The 23,337-nt window shown below is 44.4% G+C and overlaps 1 protein-coding gene across 1 annotated transcript in view; it reads right to left on the bottom strand.

Moving 5' to 3' along the window:
• LIMD1 (LIM domain containing 1) overlaps window positions 1-23,337 on the bottom strand; it is a 43,050-nt gene that overhangs the window by 18,767 nt on the left and 946 nt on the right. The window contains exon 2 of the mRNA XM_035129428.2: window positions 21,222-23,046. Coding sequence (XP_034985319.1) covers window positions 21,222-22,680 — 1,459 coding nt within the window. The 5' untranslated portion in view covers window positions 22,681-23,046. The remainder of the gene's footprint in view (window positions 1-21,221; window positions 23,047-23,337) is intronic.

The raw sequence follows: 23,337 nt of genomic DNA, 5'->3' as shown, positions 1-23,337 counted from the left end.
ACCCCTAGCTAGCAAGACCAGTGGTCAGGGATGATGGGAACTGGAGTCAGAAAACAGCTGGAAACCAGAGTTTGGGGAACACTGACCTGGAAGCTCCAAAACAAATAGAACCAGAAGGGCTTAACTTTTATGTAGCTTGATCACAGACCTCAAAATTCAGAAGTTGCAAGTTTCAAAAGGCCCTGTCAAAATGCTCTTCTGGTCAAAGCTAACTGCTCTGACATCAGACAGGTAGGCCCAAATCCACCAGACTAGGGCATCTGTGACATCAAAAAACTAAGTCAGCAGGGGTAAGGCAGAGAAAATATGATCAAAGGCAGAGCAGAAATGGCTCTTCTAGGGAGTTTCCAATTAACACTACTGGTTGTAATGCTTGTGCACCTATGGGCAAAACAACATGCAAAACAATGTAAGCAGTTAAGAAGCTTTGTAGAGGTTTGCTCTGTCAGCAGTGTGGAGAGATGAAGCAGTTGTGGGAACAGCTTTCAAACCTCTTTTGCAACAACTGTGGGAATCTGGTGTTGCGCAATAATAATAAGAAAGAACCTCATGTTAATTTGCTACTCTTGAGGTTTTCCTCAAAGATCCTCTGCCGGTGTCATGTGTTGAAAAAAGTGTGATTTTTTAAAAAATGTGTGCATTCAACACCATTTTTTTTAACACCCTACGCTTTTAGCAAAAATTGCCTGCTCAGTTTACAATGAATATTCTACAGCTAAAAGGTGTGGAGGAAGGAGGGGTTGTGAAAGTACGGTCTTCGAATTACGTCTGTAAAAGGTGCTACAACATTTTCCCCTCTTAATAGCACCAGCAGTATTTTGCCCTGAATAAAAGTACTGAGTTTTGCTTCTAAGGCTATGTATTTATCAATGTCATCATCATTCATCACCTTCCATGCAAGCATCACAAGGTAATGTTCAGTAAAAATAGCTAAAAACAGTTCAAGACAACACAAAAACCAGCAGATATGGCGGAGACCCATTCATCCAACTGGGAAATAGGACTTCAACTGTTTCCACAAAGCGCAAATGAAGGGTGCCTGTCATATCTCAACAGGAATGCTATTTTACATATATAAATAATAGTTGTGACATTATGATCTTTGTAATAGCATCTCGCCTTCTTAAAACAATAGCAGATGGGTATTTGAATTTTCTTGTCTCATGGAGCAAACAGCGGCAAACGGCATCAGCCCAGTATACCTGAAGGAGCGTCTCCACCTCCATCGTTCAGCCTGGACACTGAGGTCCAGCTCCAAGGGCCTTCTGGCGGTTCCCTCCCTGTGAGAAGTGAGGTTAAGGGAACCAGGCAGAGGGCCTTCTCGGTAGTGGCGCCCGCCCTGTGGAACACCCTCCCATCAGATGTCAAAGAAATAAACAACTATCTGACTTTTAGAAGACATCTGAAGGCAACCCTGTTAGTGAAGTTTTTAATATTTGATCAATTATTGTATTTTAATATTTTGCTGGAAGCCGCCCAGAGTGGCTGGGGAAACCCTGCCAGATGGGCAAGGTATAAATAACAATATTTATTATTATTATTATTATTATTATTATTATTATTATTATTATTAGGGGGTGGAATAGGGGCAGAGTTTAGCACTCTTCTCCCTTTGACAGATTCCCCCAATCCCTCTCCCCCCGCACACCGGCAGCTACTATTAAACCTTTAAGGCACATACAGACCCAACAATTTCTCTGTATTGCATCTGCTTGCTCACTCAGATGTTTATCCGGACAAGCATTTGGCAAGCATCATTTTAGCAGAATACTTAAGAACACACACTTTAAAATATTTAACATGCCATCTTAATTTTTTAGATTTAACTGCTTGAGCCTACCAACAAAATGTAAGTAGTCTTATTAGTGCTGGCAGCCGCTCCCACCTAATCTCATGGAATTCTATTTAGGAAATATATATTTTTAATCACAGTGGTACCTTGGTTCTCGAACTTAATTTGTTCTGGGAGTCTGTCTGACTCTCGAAACGTTCGAAAACCAAGGCGTGGCTTCCGATTGGCTACAAGAGCTTCTTGCACTCAAGCGGAAGCTGCGTCGGGCGTTCAGCTTCCAAACCAGAACACTCACATCTGGGTTTGCGGCGTTCGGGAGCCGATCTGTTCGTCAACTAAGCCGTTTGGGAACCAAGGTATGACTGTATAGGCAACAAAAAAGTGCACACCTAACGGCACAACAAGCTCACTAAAGGAAGGAAGAAACACACACACGGATTATGATGGTTAGTGGGCGGTGGGGCAGATGCGTGGAGTTGTCCTAAGAACAGCAATATTGCTAGAGTTACCTGGATGGGCCTTGGCAGGGTGGCAGCAAGATCGAGATCGAGGCTGCATGGACCCAATGGCATGAGGCCCAATGGCCTCCCCCAGATGGGCTCCCCCCAGCGCATCACCGGAGCCCCATCCTTGTGCTAAGCTAAGTTGGGTAGCTAACTTGGTAGGGTAGTTCTGGAGCTCTACCACTGGGGTCAACCAGGCTATACAAACTTAGACAGTGATAAGAGAGATGCTTTCCTTTCTAGAGTGCTTGTGCTACCGAGAATGACGACTAAATCAGTTTTTGCCCTGCTGTAAGTTTTGCCCTGCAAGCGAATTTGCTAACAGATACAAGCGGTTAAGATCGTTGCTAAGTATGGATCGTTTCCAGTTCCGATACTGTGCTCGTTATGCAAACTTTAGGAAAGGGTTGTGTACGTAAACACTAACAGCACACTCCTATGCATGGCTGCTCATGGCGTCAACTGTGCTCAGTGGGCCTTGCTTCCAGGTAAAAGTGCATAGGATCGCAGTCATACCCCGTATTGCAGTACAAAACATATCTAGGAGGGCATCTGCCTTCATTTAATTTTGCTATTGTATAAAATCTGCCTCTCTGAGCAAGATCTGCTGAAATTCACATCTGTTGTTGTTGATACACTCTTGTTATTGTTTGGCTGGTTCCAAAAGAACATATCGTTGTGATTTTTCTTTTTCATTCTTGGTCATAAATTGCAAAAAGGGGGGGGGCAATGCAATTATGGAAAACACCCTTAATATTGAGCCTAGATACTGTAGCAGAAGTTACTATCACCTTTACAATCCTACTGCTTTGTTTACTTTGTTCCGTATGAGCCACTGAAAACACTCATTTGGACAATTTCATGCACATTATAATGAAATTGACAAACATGACCATGTTAGGGCCATTAAGTTCAACAGGTCTACTCTGAGTAAAAATTTGCTAAATAACCCCAGAAGATATTCAAGCTGAACTCACCCATGGTTATTTCATGCTGCCACTATGGGTAAAAATACAGGCACTTACAAAATGGCTTTTTTCTATGAGTTGTTACACACAACCCAGTCGAGAGAGAGAATTTTAACTCTACCTCTTCAACTGTGGAGTGTGAATATGAGGAGCAGGTTTTTTGGAAATATATGCATCATTGCAGGTCATACTCATCAGAGAGCAGGGATTGGCTGTGGTTTCCAATGAGTGGTTTCCAATGGTGTGTTGCTATGTAATATATGAAAAACTCAGATTTTTATCATGCACATGTTGATTCATCAAAACAATAAAGATTCCAAGGTTGTTGTTGTTGTTCATAGAATCATAGAGTTGGAAGAGACCACAAGGGCCATCCAGTCCAACCCCCTGCCGAGCAGGAAACACCATCAAAGCATTCTTGACATATGCCTGTCAAGCCTCTGTTGTTGTTGTTGCAAGTACTTTTCCAAATCATAATGCATAATGACTTATCAGAAGGCAGATTTGGGAACCAAAGAAAACCTAGGGACCCCTCTGTTTACTTATATGTTTCTCACAAGTGACTTGGGAGAACATCCCAAGACTTGAAATCATAACCTGGGGAGTGGCAATAAGATTCCTCTAGAGAGGCAGCTAATTTAAATCAGGATTTATTTCTCTCCAGCACTGGATATTTCTCAATAATTCAGCTACTGGGAAGAGTACCAAGTCCACAGTTCTTCCCTTTCCCAGACTATTTCTTAAAATGAAGTTTCAATATGAATCAGTATCCCATGCCAGATTGGTTTCCTGCAGTAATTTCCAGATCGAAGAACAGATGTTTTCTGCTGGTGGCCATGCAGAGAATTAGGGTTGGCCAGATTCTCAGGGCCGTTTACTAAAAGGACACAGGCCCAGCATTCATATGATGTGCTGAGCTGAACGGCAAGAGCCTTTTGCATCTTGTGACTGCAGAAGATCTTGTCACAAGACAGCGCATTCACTTTATTTTCCTTCCACCCAAAAACGGACATGCACCAAATTCCACTCTTCTGCTAAGTGCCTGCACACTGTTTCTCTCCTTATTGTGTGTTACACTGGAAACAGACTTAATGGAACCAGTAATAAGTAAGTTCTTTGTTTGAAAGCACATCAAAGTGCAAGTAGATAAATAGGTACCGCTCCGGCGGGAAGGTAAACGGCGTTTCTGTGCGCTGCTCTGGTTCGCCAGAAGCAGCTTAGTCATGCTGGCCACATGACCCGGAAGCTGTCTGCAGACAAACGCTGGCTCCCTCGGCCTATAGAGCAAGATGAGCGCCGCAACCCCAGAGTCGGACACGACTGGACCTGATGGTCAGGGGCCCCTTTACCTTGATTGATAAGGATTCTGGAGGTAAATAATTCCATTAAGGAAGGAAAGAAATATGCCAAATCCCACTGGGCTGTCATCATGGCTCCCTTTGGACGTTCAGGATTTCCACTGTGCCAGATTTATCATCAATCCGTTCCTAAGAAGTACCAAAATCTGGGGCATTTTGCAGTGGTATATTTAGTTGCATATTTTGCTTGAACAACTACAATTACAGTCTAGTCACATAAAAATAAAAAATCCTTCCAGTAGCACCTTAGAGACCAACTAAGTTTGTCATAGGTATGAGCTTTAAGGTGCTACTGGAAGGATTTTTTATTTTTAGACTGCGTCAGACCAACACGGCTACCTACCTGTAACTAGTCTAGTCACATGTGCAGGTTACATTCCAGAAGCAGCACGTATATGCAATAATTGCATATAGCCAAAATTACCTTTCTTTTTACCTGGCGGCTAGGGGAAAGCCCCTCTCTGTGTTTCTGATGCCTCCCCTCCTCTCTGTATGCGAGCAATCAAGAGACCAGAAGAGAAAAGAGGCAGGCAGAGATAGGCAGAAGACTGGGGTGGAGCTGCAGCCAAGAGTGTATACCTGAATTATTGCAAGTTAAACATTCGTGTGATGCAACTTGACTGCATGCTTGTTATGAAGGTTTTCAAATTAACCAGTTAAGTGGCAGACAGAAGACGGCTATGTATCCTGCCGTACACTAGAGTCCACTCCCCCCTCCCCAATTTCTCCAATAAAGAGCAGGGGGGGATCAGCCATCTCACCATTGTTTACATCAGCCAAGTGAAAGAAGGCTGACCAAGATTTGAGGAGGAAGCCATGCCGTGCAATCTCAGGATTAGTAGCATGCAGGAAATCTGCTCTTGTGAAATACGCAGATCAATCATGTAACTTGGAATATGGCCTGAAAGAACCACTTCAAGCTGAGAGCAACATTTTTTAATGTATTGTAAGAGACAAATTAATATACCTTTTACAGTAGGCAATGTATCATCCTTTGCAACCAAAAGGAGGGGGTGGGGGAGAAAAGAAAAATAGCATTTCTGTGTAGAATGCTACTAGTGCTCCTAAATTCTACTAGCACTCCTTAATTCTACTATAGCATTCTCCTACACCTCATGAGAAGAGAAGACTCCCTGGAAAAGACCCTGATGTTGGGAAAGATGGAGGGCAGAAGGATAAGGGGCCGACAGAGGACGAGATGGTTGGACAGTGTTCTCAAAGCTAAAGAACATGAGTTTGACCAAACTGCGGGAGGCAGTGGAAGACAGGAGTGCCTGGTGTGCTCTGGTCCATGGAGTCACGAAGAGTCGGGCACGACTAAACGACTAAACAACAACAAATATACCCTCTTCATTCCCATCTTCATATGCTTCTTCTCAGAATCTAAGCTTTATGATGAGCAACCTGACTTTCTCTATTCTCTTGCTTGCATTTCTTTGTCCATTGCAGCTTCCTGCCATCAGAACACCCTCTCACCCAACACCGGATTTTCCTACAATCAAGCGTGTCCTTTAACATGTTTACTTTGACTTTTCTTCAAATCTGACTCTTCTTCCACCTTCTCTTTCCTTTACTTCTCAACGTCCCTTGTCCTTGATTAGACTGTAAGCCTACAGGCAAGACTAGTTTATTTTTAGATGCTTACAGCATCAAGTATGCTTACAGTAGGCACTTTATAAAACAACATGAACACCAGCTTCTGAGTAAAGATGCTTGAGGAATTTAATTTATGTGTATTTTGAAGCGGTGGCCTGATCCACACCTCCTAGACTAATATGCAGATTGGAATATAATTATTCTTCGGATATTGTATGCATCAGAAACTTGTGATACACTTCTTGGTGAGTACCAAAATGCATTTTAAAATGTGCATTTCAGGATAAAAATACATCTTTAAATACAAATTCCTGTGAAGGATTTTTTAAAAGAAAATGCAGATAAAATGTGGAAATAAAATTAATATGCAAAACTGTCATGGAACGGAAATAAACTGATCTATCCAGCTCTAGTTTTGTCCATCACAGCGACAAAGTGAAAGCGCATACCGTATTTTGCAATTCCATTAGATGCATACCACTTTGTCCAAACAGCGTGCGCCCATTTTATCTGAAAGCAAATTTATTCTGATAAGAGAAATAAGGCTGACTAGGGTTTTCAATAGCACTACCAGTGTGGGTGGGTGGAACTGTCTGCTACTTTTATCGAAACAACGCAATATAATGGAGTCATTAAGACTGCTGCCACAAGATTATGAAGCCTAACCTTAGAGCTCTGCTTTGAACTCCCAAAGCATGTAATCTGCAACCCGATCTATCCTTAAACTGTGTAGTGATTAAAGTCACTGGGAATACTTCAGCTGGGATTTTGAATAGCCTGTATTCACATGTGGGAGCCAGGGCAGGTATTGGTTGGCATGTCTACCAGCTGCTTCTTTCTTGGCCCTTACTCTACTTGTCTTAAGTGATAACACAAATGACTTTAACCATAGCCAATGACACCATGCAAATTTAAATTTCTGCACAAGATATATATTTTTCCTACATGGTCAGCAATATTAGACATGCTCTCCCCTTCTGATCTACTGTCTGCCGTCTTGTCTCTCTGGCCAATTCTCCAGCTGTGGCCCATCCTAAGAGAGGAACCTTCAGCACAGAATATGCCTTGACTACTGCAATGCTCAAGCACGTGAGATGGAACATACCTTCCTTGCTGCCTCACATAATCAGAGCATCTCTGCGAAAGTGACTGAGCACCAAAAGAATGTTGGCATGGTATATTAATTCAGCAGCAAATCTTCTTCTTAACCGCCAAGCTGTTTCCATTCACACAACTAAAAACAACAACAACACCCAGAACCTCTGCTCCTATATCAAAGTTATTTAAACCTCAGAAGCCAAATGTAGGTGAGGCTATTTCAATATGACCAGCAGCATGAGTAGCAATGATGTATTCTCTATTAGACTGCATAATGACTTCAAGCCAGCTTCTAAAGCAGTTACTTAGCATAAACACCCTGCTTTCAACTACGGTGGTACCTCTACTTACGAATTTAATGCGTTCCGAACGCATATTCGTAAGTCGAAAAAAATTGTAAGTCGAATCCCATAGGAATGCTTTGGGAGAAAAAATTCGTAAGTCAAAGCAACCCTATCTAAAAATTTGTAAGTAGAAAAAATCTTATCTAAACCGCATCCAAGATGGCGGGCGGAGCTCCGTTCGTAAGTAGAAACATTCGTAAGTAGAGGTACCACTGTATTCTGTACATATAGCTGACAGCAAACCCTTCCCAACTCCAATTACAGTCATACCTTGGGTTGCGAACGCTGCGGGTTACACTCCGTGCCAAACCTGGAAGTACCGGAACGGGTTACTTCCAGGTTTCGGCGGTCACGCAGAAACGCAAAATGACATAATGTGCATGCGCCGAAGCACCGAATCGTGTCGCACGCGTGTGCAGACACGGCACTGCGGGTTGTGAACACGCCTCCTGCACAGATCACGTTCGCAACCCGAGGTATGACTGTAATTTCACACCTGTTCTGTTGAACAAAACACAATAGGCTTAATTGTAACTATGGTTAAAATTACTTTTGATACAAGTGGGCTATTTATAAATCGTCGTCCCACCATGCAAATGAAGTTTGTGGGCCCTCTTTCTTTTTAATTAACCCCCATCATATATAGGAAGGAGAATCAATAATTCTTTGTAATGCAGAGATTTAAAAAAATAAAAGACTGAACCTATTCGTTTCTGAAGGGCAACCATTTCTAAAACAACTAAATGGATTAAAGCATAGTCATCATGAGCCACAAAGTGAGCTCACAAATTCAGAATGCAACGAAGCACAGCTTTTTCCATACAACATCAGACCTCTTCATCTTTTCAAGGCGTCAGTGCAACCGTTTCTCTACATTAATGCCTTTGGTCAGGAACTCACAATGGGCTCTTTTCAACTAACCCTTACATGGATTTCTCATCATCCACCGACCACACCTCATTCTCATGAGGAATGCACACTTCCCAACCTACCTACACCGAAAATAAACTGAACACTGCTAGTAGGGGGTCTCGGCAACACAAGGCCTCAGAGTTTATGCTGACCACAGTTGAGCTGCCAACAGCAGGAGCAATGTTTTTTAAGAAAAATAAAAACAAGTTCAATGAAATCCTGCTCTTGAGCATGTTTAAATTTGAGATTTGCTCAGAGCAGTATCTGATGCTCTGCAATGGCTAACAAGTTGTGTTCAATTGCTTACCTCTATCATAAACACAAGTACATTTAATTTTTGAGCCCATTCGTTTTGAGAGGGCATCCTTATTTTGTGGGTTAAACCACAGAGCCTAGGGCTTGCCGATCAAAAGGTCAGCAGGTCAAATCCCCATGACGGGGTGAGCTCCTGTTGCTTGGTCCCAGCTCCTGCCCACTAGCAGTTCGAAAGCACATCAAGTGCAAGTAGATAAATAGGTACCCCTCCAGAGGGAAGGTAAACGGTGTTTCTGTGCGCTGCTCTGGTTCGCCAGAAGCGGCTTTGTCATGCTGGCCACATGACCCGGAAGCTGTACACCGGCTCCCTCGGCCAGCAAAGCGAGATGAACGGCGCAACCCCAGTCGTCCGCAACTGGACCTAACGGTCAAAGGTCCCTTTACCTTTACCTATATGGAAGTACTTTACATAGCGTAATCATGTGTAGTTCTCCAGTCTGCTGAAGAACCTGCAGTCTAGTATTTACTCGGAAGGATCACATAAACCTTTCTGCACTTTTATTTCATATGGTCCTTTTCCCTGTTTTGTATTACCGGTATTTTCATTTAATTCTCTCCCTCCATAGATCATATCTGTTCCAAATATTTTCTATATTACAAAATTACAATAATTTAAAAACAACTCCTGTCCATCATACGTCCAATGCCCTACTCACATGCCCATCTGTGAAAACAGCCAGACTGGCAGGCTTAGGGAGAGGGCGTTTTGGGCAATGACTCTATATTCGTGGGATGCTTTGCCCCATCAGTGAAAGCCTTTAAGAACGCCTGCATTCTTTGCTACTAGCCCAGAGATGAACGGAAGGAGAAGTACCAACAAAAGAAGAATGGCAGACGAAACTGATGGAAACAAAATAAAAAAATTCCTTCAAGCAGCACAGAGACCAACTAAGTTTGTCATTGGTATGAGCTTTCGTGTGCATGCACACTTCTTCAGATACACTGAAACAGAAGTATCTGTTTCAGTGTATTTATTTCAGTGTATCTGAAGAATACAGTATCTGAAGTATCTATTTCAGTGTATCTGAAGAAGTGTGCATGCACACAAAAGCTCATACCAATGACAAACTTAGTTGGTCTCTAAGGTGCTGCTGGAAGGAATTTTTTTATTTTGTTTCGCGGACCAACACGGCTACCTGCCTGTAACTGAAACTGATGGAGTATGCAGAGATGGCGAAACTGACGGGGAAGATCTGAAACTAGGAAGATCAAGTATTTTTAAAAGACTGGAGTGAATTCTTAATTTGTTTAAAAGACCACTGTAAACAGTTAAAATCATTGGCAGGGATGGAATGACCCTTGTAATGTGGAATTAACCACAGTAACTATGGACATACAACAGATGGACAATGGTAAAATATGCAGTAAATTTAATCTTAACTATGGAACCCATGGAGGGAAGGAGGGAGGTCCAAAAGAACCTTTTATTTTAATGTTTGAAATGGTTAAGTTAAAATGTATAGAATTGTGAAAAACCATTAAATATATAATAACTTCTGCATTCTCTTAAACAGGATGCTTGCTTAGATTGTTGAATTTATGAAGTGGTTGCAGCTACAATTGTTGATCAGCTCTTAGTGTTCTTGATGTGCTTTTAGTGTTAGTGCTGGTTCTTATACTAATTTTTAGTAATATGGCCATATTGCTTTTTGAAGATTATCATTATTTATACTGTATGCCGATCAATGGAAGCTGTCATGAGGAGGTTTTTCTCTTAAATAACTTAAATAAATAGTAATATGAACAATAGTGTCAAGGTCAATGTGAATAAAGGAAACAAGCTACAGTGGTACCTCAACTTCCAAATGCCTCGACTTCCAAAGGTTTTGACTTACAGTCAGCAAACCCGGAAGTCTTTTCACCGCGTGTGTGTTCTGCGCCTGCGCAGAAGGGGCGCGCGTATTCTGCGCATAGCACAAAATCACACTTCGCGCATGCGCAGAATGGATGTTTCGACATCCAAAAGTTTCGACTTACGAAGAGCGCCACAGAACGGATCGCCTTCGTAAGTCGAGGCACCACTGTATTTCTTAAAACAAGGGCAACCCCTTACCCAGGATCCAAGGAAACCCAGCAGAGAATGATTTGGTGCAAGGGTTATCTTAGGGTTACCAGACGTCCCCGGTTTCTGGGGACAGTCCCCAGATTTGCAAATCTGTCCCTGGGAAACACGGCAGCGGCAGCCTCAGCAGCCCGGAGCCAGCCTGTTAGCGCAGTTGACTCTGGCTGGCTTCAGGGGCTGCTCACTGCTCGCTGCTGTGGTGCCCACCATTTTTCCTGCACCACGGCAGTGAGCAGCTCCTGAAGCCAGCCAGAGCCAACTGCACTACCAGGCTGGCCCCTCCTGGGCAACGGCCACCCGCCCGTGACTCCCGAACCTCCCTTGATCTGTCAAAACAAAGGGGGAAGGGGGAAGAAGATCAGGGAAGGCTTGGGAGTCACGTGTGGACGGCGCACCGTTGCCCAGTTTTTTTTTAAAAAAAAACTCTGCACATTTATGTTTCACAGGGTGCGAAAGGAGGGCTTTGCACCTTTATACAATATGCATGTGTGCTTGGACCCAGGGTCTCTTGCCTCACCATCCCCACTACTGACTCCCTGTTACTACTCAGCTTCCCCCACCCCCCAAAAAAAGTGTCCCCGGATTCATTGAAAAAAATCTGGTAACCATAGGTTATGTGCATGCATACAGCTTCTAGAAACTAGGAATCTTTGTGTCCTCCACTTACTGCTGTCAATTCACGTGTATGTGGAAAAATATTGTGTCCCCCCGCCCCGCGCCTGGTCAGTATGAGTCTCTTCTTGTATCAAGGTTATAGTCCTCTGTAATGCATCATAACAGCAGCAGCTGGAAGCAAGACATGCAGATCTATACTACCGGTAGTATTCTGTGCAGCCCGTAATACTTGTTAACATGGCAGAACAGAACCCCTGCATCTGAATGGACGGGCAGTTCATACATTCAGACTCTTCAGAGCCCTGGTAGAATGGTGACAATGTCTGAAGAGGAAAACAGAAGCAACTCATAATTTTCACTTTGGTTTCCTAGTTGTAGGGCAATTTGTCCTTGCACAAAGACGCCTCTGTTCCCCTTTAGCATCATGTGGAAAGTAAATGCCTGACTTGCTTCTTAGCTTCTGAACAAGGAATCTTTGGAGCCCAGCAGGACTGAAAACATGCCATGTGAGCCATGCCTCAGCTCTTATCAGACTTGGTTTCTTCATCATAAATCACAAGAAATGTTGTCACTGGGGAAAACCCCCACCTCATGAGGCCCACGCGTCAGAAGTTTAGGAGCTGTCAGTAATGGAAACTTGATCCTCTGAAATGATTTAAAATGCCAACAAGTCCCACCCACAACGCTAAGAAAATCGACAACTTTATTTCAGCTTCGTGGCTCTCTGAAGCGCTCAAGAAAACTTGCAAAAAGAACAGTCTCTCATCGTTTTAAAAAATACTAAATTAAATGAACTCTTAGTCACTCTGAGTTACTAACAAGGTTGAAATGTCTGCTTGGGTGTGTCTGACCATCGTGATAGCCTTGCTTATTAAACTCTTGCTAATGTAAGACGTGGGTGGCGCTGTGGTCTATACCACAGTGCGTAGGGCTTGCCGATCAGAAGGTCGGCAGTTCGAATCCCCGCAATGGGGTGAGCTCCCGTTGCTCGGTCCCTGCTCCTGGCAACCTAGCAGTTTGAAAGCATGCAAAAAAAAAGTGCAAGTAAATAAATAGGCACCGCTCCGGTGGGAAGGTAAACGGCATTTCCATGCACTGCTCTTGTTCGCCAGAAGTCATGTTGGCCACATGACCCGGAAGCTCTACGCCGGCTCCCTTGGCCAGTAAAGCGAGATGAGCGCCGCAACCCCAGAGTCGTCCACGACTGGACCTAACGGCCAGGGGTCCCTTTACCTTTAATATGAGCACTTACTGTTCCCAACCCTGCGGAAAGCCATCTAATTAGACTTTAATTTGATTTTGACCTGTCTTTAGGAGGTAATTTAATTATTGTTTGATTTTATACTAATGTTATATATTTGATGTTAGCTGCCCTGAGCCCAACTTCGGCCGGGGAGGGCAAGATATAAATAAAAGTTTATTAATTATTATTAAGATTTTTCCCTATTGGGTTTCAACTCCCATCATCCCTGACCGTTGGTTATTATGCTGACTGGGAGTCCAAACACATCTGGATGCTCCACAGGTGGTCAATGAGCTAAAGTGAACCAAATTGTTGGTTTCTACTTTATTGTATGTGCACAAAATGCAGAAATGCATATTATATGCTCTCAGATTTAAACCAAAAGTAAAAGCATACTCTACAAACCTCATGCTACACTACCATTCTGTTTAAACACAGGTAGGATTGGCTAAGAATAGCCAGGGCCAGTGTTCGAAATTAGCCAGGAGCCAGGCGCATTTTGTGATTGGCGCGGGTCCAATTGCAACCACACGGCGATCTCTGGATGCCAGGCTGGCAACTGTGGAAGGCTAAATGTCACATAGAGAAGGATCTGAAATATTTTCTTTGAAGCTTGAAGTAGTTTTATTCTGGATTGGTTTTATTTGATGCTTCAATGTGTTGCAAACTGATTTGAATTTTATTTTTCAAAATAGAAAGTGGTACAGAAATGGAACGAATAAAAATAAGAAAAATAAATCCCATTGGGCGGCGGCGGCGACAGCGCCTAGACATTCCATTGGAGCCAGTGTTAGAAACTCAGATATATAAGCTAGGCGCCAAATGGATGCTTAAACCAGGGTTACAGTTGCCAAAACAGAATGGCTCGTTGCCATTTTTGAGCCAGACGGCTTCAAAGCTGTATTTTTCAATATGACTCTTGGGTTCCTGAAACTCATTCTGACTGTGCAGATAAAATATTTTAGGCAACTACAGGCTAAAACAAATGGTAAAGGTACCATTTGGTGCTTAGATTATACATCTGAGTTTCTAACACTGGGCAGGGCTAGTATAAAGAGTTATGATGATGCAACTGCACCCACTTAAAAGAAAATAAGTCCCAAGGGTCTCCTGAAATAGAAATGCAATGGTCTGGCATCTGAAGGACAAAGATGAGCAGCCAATCCAATATCCCACTGCAGGGAGTTCCCAAAGCTCGATGGCATAACAGAGGCAGGCAGCCTTCTGCTCTGGCCAGCCACCCCTCCAATGGCAGCAGAACCTCTAAGAAGATCTTAGTGGAGGGGTAGAGTCAAATGCAACAAGTCGAAGTCTAATCATACCCTCTCCACTTTCCATCATAGTCCTTTCCAAGTTAAATCACGAGTTGTTGCTAGTCAAGACCATAATAACAATTTCTGCTTTCATAGTGTTTTGCACTTTCAATTGAAAGGTTGGGCAGTGAGGCAGAGGAGAACCCTCCAGGCATCGAGGCTTTGATAAGATCAGTGCTGAAATGCTTTCCCTGCCTGGCATGGTATCGTCAGAAAAGCAACCAAAACAAAGTTTTACACACCTCACAATAATAAAAGAAGCACTGCTCTACACCACCAGGAGCTGTTTATAGGCGCAGTAGCTCTTAAAGCTCAACTGTAGCACAAAGAAAAAGGAAGTCATGGTAGGGCTGCCGTATTTCTAAAGGGGGAAATCCAAAAGTTGTTGAGCTTTTTAAAGTTTTGCCTAAATGAAGTTTCTCAGCTAGTTTTAAGGAAATTCGCCAGAATCTACACCACCGACATGGATTGCCGTATGTCTGGATTTTCCCAGACATTTCAGCTATTTCTGCCCAGACACAGTTTCCGATGGCCAGATCCCTGCTATGTCCAGGAAATTCCAGACGTATGGCAACCCTAAGTCATGGCATCTATTAAGGATAAAATCAAACTGGGAACAACTCACCTACTTGCCATCCTAAGGGAATCTGGAGTCAGCGAAGATATATATGCCAACATATATCTCCAAATCTAATATCTAGCTAGGCCAGGGCTACAAATGATGGAAGATGCTGTGTTGGAAATGCAGTTTATCTGCACTTCGGAGGCAACAAATTCAAGCGTACTTCCATGAACTAAGGCTCCAAGTCATGGGTAGGCAAACTAAGGCCCGGGGGCTGGATCCGGCCCAATCGCCTTCTAAATCCAGCCCGCGGACGGTCCAGGAATCTGTGTGTTTTTACATGAGTGTGCTTTTATTTAAAATGCATCTCTGGGTTATTTGTGGGGCATAGGAATTCTTCTTCAAAATGCAGTCCGGGCCCCCACAAGGTCTGAGGGGCAGTGGACCGGCCCCCTGCTGAAAAAGTTTGCTGACCCCTGCTCCAAGTGCTGAGCCAACAAATCCTCTCTTACAAGCCTTCTTGCAGGACCTTTATGAAAATGACTCCTTCGCGACATCAAAGCAGCCCAAATCACACAAGAACGCACTGTGGTTCTTTCTTCTAATCCAGCCATCAAAAACCTTGACTTCATTTGGCGTTTCCATCCTTTTGCCCTACCACCCTACCTGTGGCAAGCATGTGTGTGTAATGCAGCTGAGCTGGCAGGTAGGTTTAGCATGCTAGACCTCAAAAGAAATTGTATGGATCGCAAATATTCTTTGGATTAGACCACGCACGTGAAATGTACAGTGGTACCTCGACATACAAATGCTTCGACTTCTGAAGGTTTCAACTTACGAAGTCAACAACCTCGGAAGTCTTTGCGCCTGCACAGAAGCGACGTGTGCGGTCCGCGCATGTACAGAAGCGCAAGATCGCGCTTCATGCATGCGCAGAACAGGCGCTTCGACATCCGGAAACCTCGACTTACGAAGAGCACCGCGGAACGGATCGTCTTCGTAAGTCGAGGTACCACTGTACCTTAAACTCTGGTTTTTCACGAGATTGTGGGAAGTAAATGTTGACTGGGGAGCAGGAGCTCTCCCCACCCCATTCTCTTCCTATCTTTAGCTCCAAATAAAAACAGTCTAAGAGTTAAAAAGGGACACTGGCAAGATATAAAACTACTGTTTCCAAATGTGTTGCCTTTTGCAACTAACACATTATTAAAAGCTAAAATGCGGCAGCTAGACTGGTAACCGAGAGTGGCCGCCGAGACCATATAACACTGGTCCTGAAAGACCTGCATTGGCTCCCAGTACGTTTCCGAGCACAATTCAATGTGCTGGTGCTGACCTTTAAAGCCCTAAACAGCCTCGGCCCAGTAAACCTGAAGGAGCATCTCCACCCCCGTGGTTCAGCCCAGACACTGAGGTCCAGCTCAGAGGGCCTTCTGGCGGTTCCCTCTCTGCAAGAAGTGAGGTTACAGGGAACCAGGCAGAGGGCCTTCTCGGTGGTGGCACCTGCCCCGTGGAATGCCCTTCCTTCAGATGTCAAGGAAATAAACAACTGACTTTTAGAAGACATCTCAAGACAGCCCTGTTTAGGGAAGTTTTTAACCTTTGATGTTTTATCGTGTTTTTAATATTTTGTTGGCAGCTGCCCAGAGTGGCTGGGGAAACGCAGTTCAAATAAATAAATAAATAAATAAATAAATAAATAAATAGTGGCGTAGCTAGCAGCTCAGGTGTCCGGTTGCGGTATGCGCGTCCCGCAGGCTGTGGCAGGGCATGCTACGTGGAGCCTCTCTGCTACCTCCCCCTCAGCTGTAGGGCGGCTGAGGGAGAGGCGGTGGGCAGACACAAGCCCCACACTGCCGTTTCAGGCAGTGCGGAGGTTGCAGGCACCCAAGTCACCACCTCACTCCCAGGAGAGACGTGTGGCTCAGGCACACTGCAGGCCCCATGGTATGTGCCGGGCGCCGCGGTGTGGCGCCCAGTGCCAGCCGCGTTTCGTTACGTTTGTTGACTGAACTAAGTAGTTTCGTGATCCCAATTTTTAAAACTCACATTTTTGTCACCCCCCGCACCCCCTTCCTCCGCCACTGTATATAACAAATTTGTTGTTGTTGTTGTTGTTGTTGTTGTTGTTGTTATTATTATTATTATTATTTCAGCTACGTCTTTCAAACCACTCATGTTCCCATTTCCTGATTTTCATGAACTAGGATGCAATTGCTGCACACATACTTGGCAGTCGAAGAATGGGTAGAGTAGGCTTACTCTGAAAATTCCTACATGCGCAACATACGCCAAAGCTCTGGATAACTCAATGCTCTTATCATGTTCAAAGCAAATTCCACCACTTACACTTAAACATAGGTGCCAAGTTCCGGATTGAAAAATCTGGGATCAGCAGCGCCGCGGCACTGGAAGTCACTTCTACGCACTTCCGGACATGCGTAGAAGCGACTTCTGGCGCTGCAGACATTTTGGAAATGGGCACAGCGGCATCGGAAGTTGCTTCTACGCATGTCCGGAAGCGCGTAGAAGTGACTTCCGGTGCCGGCATGGCACCAGAAGAACATGGCCGCCGACAGGAGCTCCGTAATCCGGGGGAATACGGGATATTTTGCCATTTGGGACACCTGCGGGAAACGGTAAGAAAATACGAGGGATTCCCGGGGAAAACGGGGTACTTGGTAGCTATGCACTTAAATAACTACCAGGAGATTGAAGGGGGTGGGGACACAATATTCTACAGCAACAAATTTCCCAGTGTATTCCATGCAAATCTATGTCATCAGGAAGCAATTCCTACATTACATTTTCTCCATGGGAGAAATGACTTACTAGACCAGAAAAGTACACATTGGGTTGGATCCAGACCTGCGCCCCAGGAGTAGCATCCCCTTAGTGGAGTTCTGCCCAGGAAAGCACGAGAAGGGCAGAGCAGAAAGGCCATTTTTGCCACTCCCCCCTGCAGCCTCCAGCACCGCCTTTCAGGCTGCTCCAACTCTCAGGAGCCCATTTTTAGGGGGGCACAGGGGTGGGGGAAGTGAGCACACATCAACTACCCTGCCACTGGCATTCCTTCTCTGGATCAAAAGACTTCTGCGGATGCAAAGAGTCCTGCCATTCATGTCTGGAACCTAGCCACAGAAAAAATTCTTTCAGAAATTAAATGTATGTGGATTCCCCACCCTGCACCAGGGAAAAAGAAAAGAGAGAGAGAGTGTGTGATCAAGATATTGCATTCTTTGCAGCTCCCGAAGAAAACAAACGCAAAGAGGATTTCAATTCCAAAAGAATGTTTCCCATGCTCTTTCCTGTGGCAGAATCGCTCTGAAAATAGTCCTATAGAGCAAAGACTTATGTTGGAAGAGGCCTGGAGTCAACTGTATACATTCTCTAATATTTCGGCAGTGACGCTGATGCCTACATCCTTCTCAGGCTTTTCCTGAGGTGGTGGGGGTCTATTATTGGATTCCACAGGGACTTGAAGTAGCCTCAGCTTTCCTTTCCCACAAGTACATTAATTAAAATAATCTTACATACCCACTGTCTAGACCTTCTGTTGCCAAAATTACTATTGTGCTTCATTGCATGCTCTCAAGGAGATCAGAGTATACCGCTCGCAATGCTATTTAGTGAAGGGCAAAAGTCAGAACTCACTCCCCGAGTTTAGACGTGCTATATTGGTTACACGTCTATTTCTCCAGAGCACATTTATACACTGTCATTCAGCCCGATTGGTTTCCGCACAACGTGTATCCTCCCTCCTCAGAAAAGCAAAATCCAAAATACAGCTCACATGACCGCTTCTTGATGCCAGGTGAGTCTTACTCTGCGCAGATTGCATCATGCCCGTGATTAGAAAGAAGAGTGTCTGAAAAAACTGCATCTTGCACTCAAGACAATTTATCAGCTTGCTGCCCCCCCCCCCAAAAAAACAACCAAACTTCAGCATGGAGGAGGAACTGCATGCACAAGTAAAATCCAAAAGCAACTGTGTGAATTGGGGCCTAGCCTACCATTAATGTGGCCGTCCTCTGTGAATTTAGGCTTTCAGGTTAAGACAGAAAGTTCTAGGAAATAACTAAGAATATTAAATCACAGTCCTTGCCTAATCTGGTATGCCCTAGTTTCAATTTTACCTAGACAAGAGCTAAACTGTGCAGCCCCCACAAACCTCCTAATTGCAAATTAGCATCTTCCCGAGATAAGAACTATTTTGTCTTAACACTAAAAAACTTTTTTTTTTTATCCATCACCAAAAGAAAGCTGACGTAGCATAGTGGTTATGAAGATTAACCTATGAGCAGGGAAATCCTAAATTTAAATCTCAAACTCACTGACTGGCCTCTCCATCTATCATGTGGCGTTAACAACACAGGTCTACAGCTGGAGACAACAGGGAAAGACCTCTACTCTCATGGTCCACTTGTGAATTGCTAGAGCAGGCACCCCCAAACTTCAGCCCTCCAGATGTTTTGGACTACAATTCCCATCTTCCCCGACCACTGGTCCTGTTAGCTAGGGATCATGGGAGTTGTAGGCCAAAACATCTGGAGGGCCGCAGTTTGGGGATGCCTGTGCCAGAGGCATCCAGCTTGCCACAGAATGCTAGAGAGGATGACAAACCTTGGCCCATCCCAAGGAGGCCATGCTTATGTTCTCGAGAAAATGATTTCTTGAAACTTTCTGACAATTATAGGGCAGGAATTACATGCTTTCAGGAAGAGAAGTTGTTGGATCACATCTCCCATCATCTGTTACCACTGGCCATGGTAGCTGGGCCTGATAGGGCCTGTAGTCCCAACATCTGGAGGGCAACATGTTGGCTACCCTGGCCCAGTAGTGTGGTGGGGCACAGGGTGCAAAAATGGTAAGGGGCGCAAAATTTCAACACCCGGTGCTGCCTCAACACAGCTGTGTGCTTCCGTTGCCAGGCTCCATTGAAAACGGCTTCTCCATGCAAAGCAGGCAGAGACCTCTGCAGATAAGAGAAGAACTCTTATTTTCTTACCTCTGCGGCCACAATCTCCTGGGTGACACGGATACCATTAGGCAGTTGAATGTGCATCCTTCCCACCCATTCCTCCTCATGGCCCTGGGGGCTGGCAACCCAAGCTATGCCACTGCCCTGGCCTAGCATATCCCTGTTAAGTGACAGCAACCGTAAGGCTAGAAAAAAATGTAAGTTCTCTTATCTGCACGCTCTTGGAAGTGTTTTAAATACAGTATAAGAATCAAGTAGGATAGAAGAGTGGTGGATTCACTGTACTGATGCATTTGGGACACCTAGCCCTACAATCTACCACTGGAAAAGTAAAAGAGGCATGTGTAATTAGTGGCAAAATTATCTCCCGTTTTCAATAAAGCCAGCAGCAGAGCTACCATTTGCGATCATACGGGCAACCTCTACTCATTCAGCTACAGGCCGGCTGTTCAGCTTCTCTAAAGGTCAGTGCCCCACCTGGCAAAGTAGTAAATGGAAAAACGCATGAGCTACTACTTTCAGAATTGCATAATGAGCATACCATGATAACCGATTTAAAGCCTCGTCAAGAACGCGCCCTAATGAGAAAACACCAAAGATGCTGAGCACTTGCTAGTAGAAAACCAAGAAGGACGACTAAATAAGGTGAGCCAGCGGTCCAATTACTTCTTTAACCTGTGGTTCAACAAGCGGCAGCCTGGGCACTGAATCTAACTGGGAACACTCAGCTGGTCTACTGGCAAGGGAGCAAGTCCTCCCATTCCTATTGTTCTATATCACCCCACCTCTTCCAGAGAGTGGGGAGCATGAGAGGTAGCAGCTTTCCTTGGTAAAAGAGGGGCAGAGATGAATGAGACTTGACTCCTCGCCCCATCCACCATTCAGAGTGGTCCACAAGTTAGTTGCCAACGAGGGACTTCAATTTCCAAACAATTCTTCTTAAATTCTAGTACTTTTGGGTTCACCGGGTGATGAGCTGGGTTGCCCAAACACAATACAGCCTAAAAGCAATACAGTATCGTACAAGATACAATATTAGTATGTGGCATTGGTGCCATGATCCTTGATTCACTGCCATGGAACTAAAGGCCACTTACAACTGGCCAGTTTCTTTCACACAGCCTTTTTCCAGGTTGTCACCCAAACCGGCAACTGCTTTGGGCAAACCTAGTCAGCGAGAATGAAACACTATTTAATCAATTTCCCCATCCGATTATTTTAAAGCCAGTAACTAAAATAATAGTAATAATAGCTATAATGCGACACACAGCATAAATTAACTGCAGCCATTGAGACATTAAAATTGGTATATCAACTTGCTTCTAAACTACGCTTTGCATTCCCTTTTTCTCAAGCTTATCATTTTCTACTGAAGTTTTTATATTAAAATTGCAGCTTTCGGTAAACATAATTTGAAAAGTATTAGCTGCTCCCCATGATTACTGACGCTGAAAAGAACAAAAGAAATATGCCTGCAGGTGCAAATACTGTAGCATTTATCAATGAACATATAAATAAAAATCCAATGTGTTGTTAAGTGTAAAAACATATATACCTACCAAAGTAGTCAGCCTTTGGACAAACATCCATCTCCTGCTCCAGGCGCTGGGTAAGAGCTTCTAATTTTAATTCAGCTGTGGATGGTCCCTGTTCCTGTTGAGGAAGGAGTGTCTGGCAGGGTAGCTTTATTTTTGCAGAAGCGGTGGTTTCTTGGTGATCAGAGTCATGCCGCAGAGTGCCGGTGCCCTCTTTAAAAGGAGATTTCGGAACATCAGAAATCATCGGCCCATGAGATGTTGAGCAGATGGAGTTCTGCTCGGGACTCATGCCAGACCCAGCACAATTGAGCCTGTGATTTTGACCGTGGACTACAAAATGACCTGTTGGTTTCGGGTGACTGTTAGTTTGCTGATAATCTACACTTGGAGGCAGGGGAGCAGGGAGGAGGCCGGAAACTGAAGGCTGAGTACTGTCACTATGTCTCGACTGAATATTGCCATTGCTTTTGCTTGGAGTACCAGAAGTCCACAATTCCATGCCACAGCTTGGGTTAAAATCATCAGATCGATTGGAAGGGCGTGCAGAGAATGACGGAGACCTCTGCTGCGAATATTCCGCAGGCAACTCATCACCAAACCCAGTGGAAGAGGTTAACGGGGTACAGGCCTTAGAGAAAGACGATCTCGGGCAACCTGGATTCGGCTCATAGCTTTGGCTAAGCCCTGAGCCTTCGCCACTGCTTTCCTGACTTCCATACCCACTTTCTGAAGACCTGTAGGAGTTCCGTGGCTGCTGGTATGAATGGAGATCTGCTTGAAGTTTCGTAGGACTTCTCTGCAATGACTCGTCATGATTAACGTTGGACCATAAATGGGGGCCCATGCTGGATTTCAGGCTGGAAAACTTGCCAGCATCTCTTCCCCAACTTTGAAGGCTTGCCCGGTTATCACTGTTATTGGGCTCCTCGTGAGAAAGAGAACAAAAAGATGTCTTAGGATGACATGGGTTCAGTTGACCTGCTCTCTGATAACTATGTCCTCCAGAAATGTCTGAACCCCCAAGACTTTCACTGTATCCATAATCATCGCTGGACCGCTTGTCATCTTGGTATAACTTTGCTCGCTCTCCATCAGCATGTGCTTGGGGCTGGTTTGGGAAGGCAAGTTGATGACCTGCACACACTGTTGACGGTGTAGCCAGAGGGGGCTTTGCTATATTTTCTCCTGAATGCAGTTTATTTGTTCCTGCAGTGCTTCTAGCCACAGGATGGCCTGGGAGCTGATGCTGAATGCCAAAACCAGCCCCACCATTTGTACCCCCTGATTCCTCTTGTTCTCGCTGTTTCTGAAGGTGAATTTTGGCCATTTTTGTAGCAAAAACCCTCCTCGTTTCTTCAAATTCTGGGTTGTTCCCAACCGCTTTGTCGACTCGGAAGAGCCCATCTTTGGAGGCTTCATACATATTGAGATCTTCTATAAATTTACTTGCCTCCAAACCCAGGTCATCGTATTTGTCCATTTTGCAAAGATTCACTTGTGCCTACAAACAAGCACCAAGAGGATGGAAAAACCAAAGCGATGGTATTTTACGTGCTTAAGTCAGCTCAAGATTTCCACTCATCAACCAAAGGGGCTATTTAAGGGATCCAAAACATCCCATGTAAAACGTAATTAATATTTTTTATGAGAAAAAGTAGAAAAACAACAATAATGCAGGTCCCCAAACCTGTTCTTAAAACGTTTCCTCTTCCTCAAGTCATACAAAATAACTTTAAGTGCAGAGGGTATCCCCCAAAAAATGGCAAGATCCAATTCTTTGTGCTTTTAATCTGACAGAAATGTTTCTTCAGGCTTCCCAGGCTTTTATTCACTTTGGTGGAAAATACTGAAATAATAAATAGAGGACAAAACGGGTGTTTTAGCACAAATCTCACCAAAACTTAAGCATTCTCTCCCCTGCTACAGCCAGAGGAAATTATCTCTTGGGCTAACCTTGGGGGCAGACAAACTGTAGGTCAGCTGAGCAAGTGTTATTTGGGTCAGGTCAGGGTGGTGCAAGTAAGTTTCTAAACGGAGGATCTCTCGCGTATGCTTTTAGTTAAGATTCCTGCATTGCAGGGGGTTGGACTAGATGACCCTGGCGGTGGGGGGTCCCTTCCAACCTTGCGAGACTCTA

The sequence above is a fragment of the Zootoca vivipara genome, chromosome 12, assembly GCF_963506605.1.
Source record: "Zootoca vivipara chromosome 12, rZooViv1.1, whole genome shotgun sequence".
In the NCBI taxonomy this organism is placed as follows: domain Eukaryota; kingdom Metazoa; phylum Chordata; class Lepidosauria; order Squamata; family Lacertidae; genus Zootoca; species Zootoca vivipara.
The sequence above is the reverse complement of the archived record's forward strand: the minus strand, read 5'-3'. Positions and strand labels throughout refer to the sequence as shown.